Genomic DNA, 12677 nt, shown 5'->3' with positions numbered 1-12677 from the left:
TACAAACAACGCGGGTGTGTACACACCAACATGCACACACACACACACACACACACACACACACCAGTGGCATGACTTTCCAGTGAGAGCGTGAAATTGGTCATGGTATTTAGGATAAAATGAGTTGCCCCAGCAGATTAACATGTGCGCGCGCACACACACATGTGCTTGTGACAGGCCATCTAAATGTTCACATATCCATTAGAGTAGGCTCCACACTCAGCAGGTTTTGTCAAAACATTCAGAGTGAAAATAAGATGCTATTCTTTACTCTGCAACACAGTCCACCAAACACACACACGCACACACACACACACACTCATGTTTTTAATGCATTGAACGAGACTTCAACTTAGAAAAGAACAACTTTTTAATTTAATAAAGAAACAAGAAACCACATAAGTTACACTACATGCCGTTTTCTTCTACTCAATTAACAAGGTCTTATCCAGCTTCCATTTGCTTACTCATGATTTAATTCTGACTGAACTCTAAAGTCTCGTTAAGAAATAGACTACAACAAAACACTCAGTGTCTCACTTTGTTAGGGATTCGTCATGAGGTGGCTGTGTGTTTGTAACATACAGCCAAAGAGTCAAAAGTCTGACTATTGATTAGTGACAGAGGGGCCTTATTATCAGCAGAAAAAAGTGAATAACTCAGTTTTGTAATGAACTTGTTCGCTACAGTATAATGTTCGAAAGGACAGGCTATTTGCAGAATAATAAAAGCAATCAAATAAAATCTATGAACACTCAATCTCCAGTATGCGTTGTGCTTTTTTGCTGCTGGTACTGTGTGCAGATGATGGAGAGCCATCAAAACCTTTTGTATGAAGAAGAGAATGAACGTGTGCCGTTTTCTTTCAACTCCCAAACACCAGTCCCTCGACTAATTAGCAGGCTGGGAGAGAGGGAAGGTAACGCAATGTTGAATGAAAAGAAAAGAGACGGAAGAAGAAAAAAAACTCTCCCTTTCATTTGGTATGGTAATATTTCCTGCTCACATACTCACCGTGGCTATGAGAACAAGCAGTTGGGGGACGGTGGAGACGGGATAAGCGAGTGAGGAAAGGGAGAGATGGGAAGCACGGAGAGATGTACAGAGCGATTCGTTTTTCAGAAAGAGAGCAGTTAGAAGAGGAAGGAAGGGTGGGAAGAACGAGAAGGCACAGAGGTAGAGGAGACGAAAGAGGAATGAAAAGGGAGGGAGAGATGGGAGAGGAGAACTCACTACATCTTGCTCATCAACTCATCCCCAGCGGATGAGACGAAGAGTGAGATGTAGTGAGAGCTTTCTGTTCAAAGTGGAGAAAGAAAAGTACCTTTTGAAATGTGAAATGTTTTGGGGCGCAGAGCCACAGACAGACAGACAGACAGACAGACAACCACAAAGACAGATGGGCAGAAAGGGAAAAGCAGCATGGACAAACAGGGAGGCAGGATGTTTCTGTCGGTATGACATGAGATCGATTTGAATCCAAACAGCATGACAGACAGTCAAGCAGGAGACAGACTAACAAACAGAAACATGCAAACATCCCAGCTGTGGAATTACATGTCCCAAGACACACCCTCCTGTGTGTGTGCGTATAGGTCTTTACACACTTGTTTCTTTTTGTCTTGTAAGTCGGTATGTGTTTGTATACATCATCTCTCTAGAGAATCTCCTGCTGCTTCATTAGATCCTGTTAATAATCACCCAACAGGGTAGAAGTGCGCACAGACACACACAGACACACACACAAAATATACAGGCCTTTAGATCTTGGTTATTCGTGTGAGAGGAAGTGTATTTGTCCTCTTTTATGTTCTATGTAAAGAAGCAGACAGTCCACTTTTCCCTACTGTTTTCATAATGTTCTTTGTTAATTATGTTTTTCAACCACAGCAACACATACAAATACACAAATTAATTCAAAATATTTCTTCGACCCCAAGGATACACAAAATACAATTTGGTGAGAAACACTGAATATTTATACAACTCCACAGGCCGCCATAACAGGAGAAAAGTGTTAACTCTTATGTGCGTTATTGTGTGTTTGTATATGTTTCGTCCTGAGCCCTGTGTCGTCTTATATCTGCAGTACACATGGGGCCTTTTGTCTTCTTCACTTACTTACACATTTTTTATGTTTGATCTCTTTGTCTTATTCTTTTTCTGCCCCACATCTCTTGCTCACACACTTGTTGATTGCTTTTTCTATCTGTTTCTTGTCTCTGTCCCTCCAGTCTTAATATTTAAAATACAAAGGGATTTTCCTCATTTCTGTTCACATCAGTTTCCTTCATTTTTCCCTACCTCCTCCCCCCTTTCTCTCATATTAAAGTAGGAGCCTTTCCCTCTATTTCCATCTACACCCTCCCCCTGCCCCTCTCTCCCCCTTGCCTCCCCCCCCACCTCTGTGTGTCATACATAATGGGCCCAGTGCGGGTCTGCATGTGTCACACATGGGAGGAACTCCTGTGTTTTTTAATACATTTTTAATCCAGCCATTTGATGCCCCCCTTGTCCACCATAATTTGTACTGACTGCTGAACAAAATCAAAGGGCTTGTACTTGCTGCTTCTCGCCTCTGCTGCTCTCTGCTACAGAAAAATGCATTTTTTATGTCACTTTTTTCCCTTCCTCCTCCCCTACACACATCTTGGTATGTTTATTTTGACATGAAAGTGGGCCTGTGTGAGAGCCCTGGCTGTTGCAAGTCACTCCTCATTAGCAGTCTGATTTCCCTATGCTGTGTGTATGAGAGAGAATGCACTGGCTCTTTATTATATCGTAGAGAATACCTCTGGGTTTTCTATTCAGTTATATGTTTTATTCTTCTCTCTCTTTAGAGTGGCATGGGCCACTGGTTTTTCTTACTTTATATCCCCCCCACCCCCTCTCTCATTCTTTTTCTTTGTTCCATTAAAGCAAACATTTCACTTGTCATGGGACCATTTTTCTATGGTCACAGTTATTTTCAGAAAGTGTACAGTTTAAAACATTTATTTTATGCCGTTGCTTAATACCAATTATTGTATACATTCGTAATCTCTTGTCAAAGGATGTTTTTGTTTTTACCACAACGGCTGTGATTTGTTTAAAAGTATAGGTTGTATATCCATGAAAACTTGCATTCATGATTGCAGTCATTAGCATTACAACTAGTTATGATTACATCAGAAACTCTTTCTGCAAGCTGTTTAGTAATTGAGTAAGCACTAATAGCATTGTTGTTGTGGTATGAATACATAAATGTATGTCTGTATTTATAGACAGTATTTGACTGTTTTCAACAGTGCCAGCGTTGTGCACCCCTCTACAATGACAAGCCATTCAAGTCAGGTGACCAGCTACAGCCTATGAACTGCCGGTCTTGTCAGTGTCATGGCCACGCCCCCACCTGTCATTATGATGTTAGAGCCGATGACCAGCCAGATGAGCACTATCGAGGAGGAGGAGGCGTTTGTGACAACTGCATGCACAACACCACTGGTAAAGTTTTAACAAAAGTTAGCTAATTATCTTTTCACATTTTATAATCATCATTTAAAAAAAGCTTTTCATGTCATGTGAAATTCACTAAAAGTGACTGCAGGTGTCATTTTGGGGAAGGTTATGGAGTGTTTCATGCTTCTTATGTAATGGCATATTTTCACATGTGTGTCAGTCACATTTACATGATGCTGTGACACCACTTTCCCAATGAAACAATACAGTTTAAACCTGGTCTTTGATCTCTCTTCATCCCTTCATGATTTCTACCTGTTCTTTTGAATGTATTGCTCTCTATCTTACTGTATACCTCTCTCAGGTAAGAACTGTGAGCTGTGTATAAAAGGATTTTTCAAGTTGGAGGGATCTAATCCCACTTCAGTTTATTTGTGTCAGCCTTGCAACTGCAACACTGCTGGGACTGTCAACAGCAGCATGGATTGTGCCCAGGTACACACCAACACAAACAACAAAATGCTGATGACTATTGAAACCAATTTTTATCATTTCAATGTTTTCTTCTCTCCCTTGACTGTTCCTCTCTTCCTCTGTACCTCGCCTCCAGACAGGAGGCCAGTGTCAATGTAAGGTTGCAGTAACAGGTCAGCGGTGTGTCGACTGTTTGCCTGGTTGGTATGGTCTTCAAGCCTCAAATCCAAATGGCTGCACCCGCTGTAACTGCAGTGACATTGGCATCATCAGCAACCCAACAGGAGTTCCCAGTTGCAACCAGGAAACAGGACTGTGCCAGTGTAAACCCCATGTCACAGGTAAACCAACCCCTGTTTTGGGGTTTTATTTTTATGGTAGGTTGCCAATGCTTTTGCACTGCCTTTATCAATAATTTGTGTTTGAGTTGCTTCTTTCCACCTGCTGGTGAGAAACTTTTTGAGGACAGTGTAACACACATGGAGGTTCATGCCACTCATACAAACCAGGCAACCTGATTGTGGGTGAGGATTCAATAAAGATAAAGAAAAGATTAAAGTAATTTAAGGTCTGCATTCAGACCTTGATATGTTACTACAGAAGCACACCTCTCAACCCCAAAACGTATGCTCCATAAAATAGTTTATTTCACAAAATGTCCCTAAGTACTTTGTTGATAACTTATCCTTTTCATTTTTTTCCATTATTTCATCATTCATGGCCTCTTAATTAATACATACAAGTGCAGCTGCTCATTGGGGTTGTTGGGTAATAAGGCACACAATAAAGGCCGCATTTACACACCACGTGTGACTGAGCTGTAATGCTAATCTCAACCTATATGTGTGTATGGGCATGTGTAGATGCGTGTGGGTTAGTAAACAATAAGGAAAAGGAAAAACACTCAAAGGAAGGCAGATCCTCACCGCTGCAGTAAAATGCATCAACTGTGTTACTATATCACACAGAAACCCAACTGACAAAATAAGATTTGGCAGTCGCGGCACTAGTCTTAACTAATAACTAATAAAATGACAGTTACCAACCCTACTCACGGTAATCTAAACAGCAACAACACAATCTTTTCTTCCTCTGAAGATCCTCTGGGTCTTCCTTCTGCAGTTATCAACGTTGTGCGCCCCCTTTCATACAAACTGAATTGTGTCTGATCACATGGATCTGATGTGTATAGTCTTGGCGACATCAGGGCCATAGCACAGGAAGCCCCGAGGTGCCTATGGCCCTCATCCAATGAGACCTCAATGTTGAGTTCGGACCAAAAATCACACCTAGGTGAGATTTAACTGGTGTGATTTAACCCAAAACAGGCTGTTGAACTGCCATGTAGGCCCAACATCCCTTTGTTCCAACCACATGGTGAAGGTCCAACAGGATGCACACAAAAGTAAAAGTGGACATACCGGGTGCACACACCACACCAAGCATATGCATACACACAGACGAAAACACACATATAACCATATCCCAAAGTGTTTTGCCAGCCACAATAAACAGGCTTTTCTGCTGGGGGTGCTTCCAGCCGTTGTGCTTCCCTTTGTGATAAACGGTTTCACTCTCTCCCCTGTGTGTCTTTGAAGAGCCAGCTCGTATGAAATGCAAAACCAGCTAACGCTTCTCAACTCAACGCATCATGGTTATTGCTAAGCCTCACTATCTAGGGCCCATGGTTGTGCGTGTGAGTGTGAGCATGTGTCTGTGAACTTGTCTGTGAAATGTGCGTAAGAGTGTCTGTTTATGTTTTTGTATATGTAAGAGGGAGAGTGCCTGGATGTGGCCGTGTGTTTATGTACTTTTGTCTTTGCATAATTGTATGTATTGTATGATAGTAAGAGTTTCTTTGCGTGTGTGTGTGTGTGTGTGTGTGTGTGTGTGTGTGTGTGTGTGTGTGTGTGTGCGCGCTCGTGCGTGCATACCATGAAGGACTAAGCTGGTATTGAATTCTCTAATTCAATGCCAAGTTGATTAAAACAAAATGCTGCAGCCCCGTGTATTTTTCACACTCCATCTTACAAGACCCACTTTCGTTTTTTTCTGTCCTTGTTTGTTTGGTTGCTCCCACAGGTATTTTTCAGAAATGAGATTTGATTATGGCAATTTATTACCGCCAAGCTGATACTTTGAGTCGAGCAATGGCAGGCATGTTACAGAAGGACGGAATTTAAATGTGTGCACGCAGACACAGATACACACATACAGACACACACGCACATTCATAACAAGGTGCCAGAGTGCAGTGTGTACATAATAGTGTTTGAAATGGTGATGCATGAGCCTGTTAACCAGCTGGCTACTGGTAAAAGAGTTGGGCCATGTCCCGAAAACACACACTCATATGCAAGCGTGCACGGATCCACGCCCCAACACAAATTACCTCCTTTCTGTCCTGATCTAATATCTTCTAACACATTCTGTGTTTTCTTCTCTTTTCTCTAATCTTCTCAGTTGTTTCCGTTGTTTTGTTTGTTTGATCTCATGTTTGAATGTCACCAGACTTGCTGCAAAAACAGCATTCGCAAATGCCAACTTGTTCAGCTCAATGTCTAAAAATATAAATGGAAAAAAATAGTAACGTTTTATAATAGGTGTGGGATTCCTTATAAACTGTTTAGCTTTATTGGGAAAAAAAATCACAAAGTAGTATATATCACCGCGTTGTTAGGGTTGTAAGCATTATTCTGTCAGCCTGCATATTTACCACCAGCACACTCAGACGTGCACACACACCTCAACACACACACGTATGCACACGCAGACATATCTTCACTGCACTATTATGAAATATGATCTATGGAGAGGAATGCATTCATATCTATAAAATCATTAAAGTGGGCCGACCAGGGGAAATGCCAAGTGTCTGGCGCACACTGAGTAGGGGACACACACAGACACGCACACACTCATATGCACTAACACAGATGTACAGATATGCTCTCATGAATGTATGTGCACACACACATGTTCACACACCCACATATGAACACACGCTCCCTCATAAACGGCTGTGGTGACTGCGTTGCCCCCAGGCATCCATTTAGGGACAGATTGCCTGTCATGGAATACTTATGGCATATTCAAATAAGCCCTGCTCGCTCACACTGCATATCATAGTTTAACTAGCCTTACAGCCGAGCACTGCTGCTGTCGCCACAAAACCTCACACAGTATGATCAGTTTGGGTGTTTGTTATTATACAATTATTATAAACAGAACAAACACAATTGAAGAAATAATTTGCTTCAATGTTGCAATGATGGGAAGAGCTGATAAGTAAATTAATGCGTAAAGCGCAATAACTGAAGTAACTAACTTAATCATTTAATTTCACATTCTTTACTGCTCCTTCTAGCATTGACAACGTTGAGTGAAGTTTAATGTGTAAAGTATCGAAGGCCTTAAATGTTCACACGTTGCATTTTTTTCATTCTGATACATTTTTTATTTTCTATATTTTACAAAACAAAATCTCGTGAAACCGATTGATTATATATATATCTGAATAAATCCCAAAAGATAATTTGGCAACAAACAGAATTACATTGTTCTTCTTTAAGTACTATAAAAGCCAACTTAACTCACCTTTTCTTCTTTTTACACCAGATGGTAATTCAGTATTATTTTTATGTTCCTCTCTCCATCTCTCCATTTCCTCTTTTTTTCCCCACCATCCTTTTCTTGTAGTTCCTTAATTTATTTATTTTCTCGCTCAGTGAAATTAAGTGTTTGGCCTTAGGTGAGTGATCCATCATATGTAGAGGGCCTGGCCCTAATGATGGCAGTTTTATACACTCGCCCACCATTTTTTGCTCCCTCTCATACACACAAACACACACACACACACACACACACACACACACACACACACACACACACACACACACACACACACACACATACAGGCCTGCAAACAGAGAGAGGCTAAATGCTAGTTGGTGAACAAGCAAGCATCAATTTACTTTTTTTATTTCGATATCCCTTCTGGTTCTCCCAGCAGGTCTCATTCTGTCCTCTCCGACACAGTTCTGTAAATGCCTTCTCTATCTCTGTCTCATGCTTTCTTTCCAGGTCTTCCTTGTGACCGCTGTGAGTTTGGTTATTGGAACCTGTCCCACGCAGACGGCTGCGTCCCATGTGACTGTGACCCCCTCGGTTCCCTCAGCCCATTTTGTGAGCCTGAGGGGGGGCAGTGTGAGTGCAAGCCCGGGGTGGGGGGGCAGCGCTGTGACTCTTGTGGCAGGGGTTTGCATGGTTTAAGACTGGAGGGATCCTGTGTCCCCTGCAACTGCTCACAAGAAGGGACAGTACCTGGAGCAGACTGTGATCCTCACACAGGACATTGTGTGTGTAAGGCAAGTTAGCAAGAATGCATTTTATTATTACATGTTGTATTATTACAACCATGGAGAACTTTGCCATTATGGAAAAAGTAAAGACAGACTCTCCCCTCCAGCTTGCAATGGCACTGGTGGCCACTGGCCAATAAATAGCGCTTACATTCTGACAAAATATGACAATATGAATTTGTAGTGCTAAAACACTCATATGATATTCTAAACATTTTAAAAACAACAATACACTTTTATCATTTGGAGTGAAATAAAAAATAGAAGCTACTTAAGAAATGTGTTATTGGTTTATGAGCAGGAGAAAACAGAAAATAATTGTGGTACGTACACTAGAGAAGTGGTCAGATGCAGCTTTTGACCTTTATTTGGAATCTAAAACTAAAGACCCCTCTGTAATCTCTTCTGTGATAAAGCTTTTCTCACCCATCTCTTTTAAATTAATTTACCATCATCTGAATTATCCACCAGCATGTTTGATCCACACAGCTGCCTGACTTTGTAAATCCATAACCAGTTTGTATTAAACACAGTCAGATGGTCAACATTCATTAAGTGACTCACCAGTTCAATACCTTATTGGAGATTCTCATCTCGGCTGCCTTGGGGTCACTCATTTCTTACACTATACACACCTCTTTCTGTCGTCCCCTCTTTTTTAGGAACATGTGGAAGGCCTTCACTGTGACTCTTGTCATCATGGTTACCACACCCTGGAGCAGCGGAACTCTCTGGGCTGTCTGCCGTGTGCGTGTGACATCCACGGCACCGTGCCAGAGGGTGTGTGTGATATGTGGACCGGACAATGCCCATGCAGAGAAGGGGTGGAGGGAGCACGGTGTACCAACTGTGCCCAAAGCTACTACAACAGGAGCTTACACATACAGAGTAAGAGAAGTTACATCCAAGTTTAGTGCCATTCTTTTAGTTGAGGTCAACATTGTTTAAAAATTTGCTCAGAAACTTTGCCAAATGACACACTCTTGACAAGTAGGGTTAGTTGAGATACAGCTCAGTTACTGAAATTGAATTGAAATGGATGTCAGGTCACTGCAGTAATCTCTTTACCTCATGTCAGAACTTTGTGTGTTGCAAAACTTTTGTGTTGTTGTTAAGTATTGACAGTTTATTTTTTATTTTCTGCTTTCTAATGATGTTGTTTTCTGTCCTATCAGAGGGGTTGTCCCAGGGCTGCGTGCCATGTATTTGTGAACTCAGAGGAACAGTGGCTGGGTCAGTATGTGACAGCACCACAGGGCAGTGTGTTTGTGTCCCTATGCGCTATGGAAAGGACTGCAGTGGCTGCCGAGCTGGTGAGTGTGTTCGAAATAATGGATGGATGGATGATATATAGATCGAGACATTTAAAGAGTTATTGTACTGTCAGACTACCCGAAAATAAAAAAGAGATTCTGAGGAAAATGGTGAAGAACAATGGTTTGAATAGTACTCCAAACTTTGAGTGTGTGTGTGTGTGTGTGTGTGTGTGTGTGTGTGTGTGTGTGTGTGTGTGTGTGTGTGTGTGTGTGTGTACGCGCGTGTGTGTTAGCTTGTGCCTTCTGCCAGATCTCCACTCCATGATTGTCCTGTTAGTGCCAGGTCTCAACAACAGCGCCATAGAGGAAAAAGCTTCTTCTCACTTCCTCTCTGATTTTTGTGTGTGCATTACCTCATGAATATGTGTGTGTGTGTGCGCGTGTGTGTATTGGTTTGTGTGGTCAGTCTTATGGGTCAGGGGGTAGCAGATGTTGTATTGTGTCAGTAATGGAGAAGGACCAACAGCATTGTCAGGTTTACTGTAACACAAGTTGTGAATGGATGTATTGATGGAAAGATGTAAAAAAGAGTAACAGAGGACGCAGGATAATCTTAGTTTTCTCACAAATCTACCCAAAATCAAGCAAGGCAATATTCAGTACTTTGAGGTTACATAGATAGAGTACCTTTCCAGTATTTCTTATTCCATTATTTTATTGAATTTGGTAAGCTCCATCCTTCTAGAAATTACCCCTCCCAATTTCCTAAACTGTCAATTCATGATATGGTAAACAAGCCATTGCAAATTTCCTGTAGAAGTGGCTAAATAGAATATCTGATTTGTTTATTAGTTGCTATTAGCGTAGAGAAAAATACACTGAATTGATTTATACTTTAGGACCTGGAGTGCTTAATTTAACCTCACCCACACTTATCGGCTTTGTGTTACATAGTATTATAAATAAATGGCAACATCTTATTAGGAGAGACTTAAAATGGTTATCTCAAAATGGCACCAACACATTAGGCATTATTAAAATGTGCAACCTATATGATGGCTTGTACATATTTTTTACAATGCCCACATTTGATTTTTAAGGAGTACAAAATAAAGGCAATATCAAACGAAGGAGGAAAAGAAGAAAAAAACATAATACTTGGAGACAGATTAATAATATTCATAATTATGTTATTTTATTTTATGTTGTCTCTGTCCAGGCTTTTACCTCTCTCCAGATCAGAGTGTGTGTGCGGAGTGTGACTGCCATCCAATGGGAGCATCACAGCGTGGTTGTGAGAGCCAGACCGGACAGTGTGTGTGTGCCCATCCCTCAGTGGGAGGGCGTCGCTGTGACCAGTGTCGTGAGATGTTCTTCGGATTCAACCCTGGTCTGGGCAGGTAAAGTCAATCACACACACAGATGAACACCATATATGCTGGTTGTACATCCTGTGAGGCGTTTATCCAATAATTGCACCACCTGAACATACAGTACACAAACACACCTATGAGCACACACACCAGCAGGTGTAGTCTGTGTAAGGACAGTTTACAGATTAGCTGGCAGACATATGACTTACATGAGTTAAGAGCTGCTTTGACCTTTACCGCTCACGTCTATACCTGCAGGCTATCTCTCACACACACCGTGCCACACACAACTTAAAACAAGCATGCCCAAATGTAACTGTACACATTACATCCTGTGCGGTACCGGTACGCACACACACACACACACGTAGGTTTCACTCAACAGGGTGTCATAGCAGATAGATGAACCACAAACTGTTTGACTAGTGGTCTACTGTGTGTGTGGGTGTGTGTGTGTGTGTGTGTGTGTGTGTGTGTGTGTGTGTGTGTGTGTGTGTGTGTGTGTGTGTGTGTGTCTGTGTCTGTGTGTTATCTGACCTTGCCTGATAGCCGTATTCCCCTGGCTGTGGCTGAGATCTCCTCACAGCAGAGAGGAATGGGAAGATGGAGGGGGAAAAAACAATAAAGAGTTTACTTTACAAAGAGGTTAAGGAAGGAGGCACTGGGAAGAAAAGAGTGCTATAATTCAAATATGAGAGGATAACAATGGATGGGGATGTCCTTACGTGGGAAGATACGGTAGTCACAGTGGCACAACAAGGCACGCATTAACGAAGCCTATTCCTGACTTATTGGGCCTCAAGGAGCAACATTCTCTTATATTTTCTCTTAATTCTTTGTTCAGAAAAAAAAGAGAACTCAACTCCAGATGCAGGTTCTGCTCCTACCTGTGTTTGCTGAATTTTAACCTTACTTAATCATAAATTGTAGGCGTGTGGCAGATTGTTCATCGTTAGCATTGATAACGCCCCCTACACTATGCCTTCCTCTCTCTCTCTCTCTCTCTCTCTCTCTCTCCGCCTTCCTCTCTTCACTTTATCCTATCTTGTTTTCGTTCATTGCACTGGAAAAATGACAAATAAAGTCTTGGGTTATTACTACTGAATGCTTTATTCGTGCCCAGAGTCGCTCCATAATAAGGATTACTTCATCTAAATATCATCAAGTAATTTATTCTTCCCCTTCAATCAATAGGCTTTACACAAATGGATTTACACACACACACACAAATTGAGGTGTGAGCAGTTGGCTGGTGTTGTAGTCCTGTGTCTCTATGTGTATCCATGGAGAACCAGGTCAGAGAAATGCTGACCGCTGTTAACTTCATCCCATGGAAATATGATGATAAGTCTGTCTGGAGGGATTAGATATTGGAACATACACACATTCACTTACACATCATTTTATTACAAGGGATTACATATGTAATATTCTAATACTCTAAAACCCACAGTAACTTACCATTTATTCTATTGGCACCTAGACATTTTTGAAAGTAATTTAAAGATAATACATGACTCAATATCATTGTGACAATTTTATGTTTTTTTGCACACAAAAATACCCTGCATATCACTGATAAGTGCTGGTGTGTAAAAGCATGCTGTATCTCACTTAATACATACAAATGAGTCTCTCTTTCACACACATATTGTACATTGAGGCTGATGAAAAAAGAGGGAATGGGTGTGATGTTGGTGTTTTGGATCTCCTTAGGAATGGAGTGAAGGTCGAGTCACTATGGCATTTGTGTGTATGTGTGTATTGGTACCTGT

General features: G+C 41.4%; 1 protein-coding gene across 1 annotated transcript in view; it reads left to right on the top strand.

The window, feature by feature from the left end:
* The window catches only part of ush2a (Usher syndrome 2A (autosomal recessive, mild)), a 191107-nt gene that overhangs the window by 32850 nt on the left and 145580 nt on the right, over positions 1-12677 (top strand). Inside the window, exons 11-17 of the mRNA XM_079217420.1 lie at positions 3288-3483; positions 3803-3933; positions 4049-4253; positions 7996-8279; positions 8936-9161; positions 9449-9586; positions 10749-10929. Coding sequence (XP_079073546.1) covers positions 3288-3483; positions 3803-3933; positions 4049-4253; positions 7996-8279; positions 8936-9161; positions 9449-9586; positions 10749-10929 — 1361 coding nt within the window. The remainder of the gene's footprint in view (positions 1-3287; positions 3484-3802; positions 3934-4048; positions 4254-7995; positions 8280-8935; positions 9162-9448; positions 9587-10748; positions 10930-12677) is intronic.

Source organism: Taurulus bubalis (assembly GCF_910589615.1).
Source record: "Taurulus bubalis genome assembly, chromosome: 4".
NCBI lineage: Eukaryota > Metazoa > Chordata > Actinopteri > Perciformes > Cottidae > Taurulus > Taurulus bubalis.
This window is presented reverse-complemented; position numbering and strand designations above follow the sequence as displayed.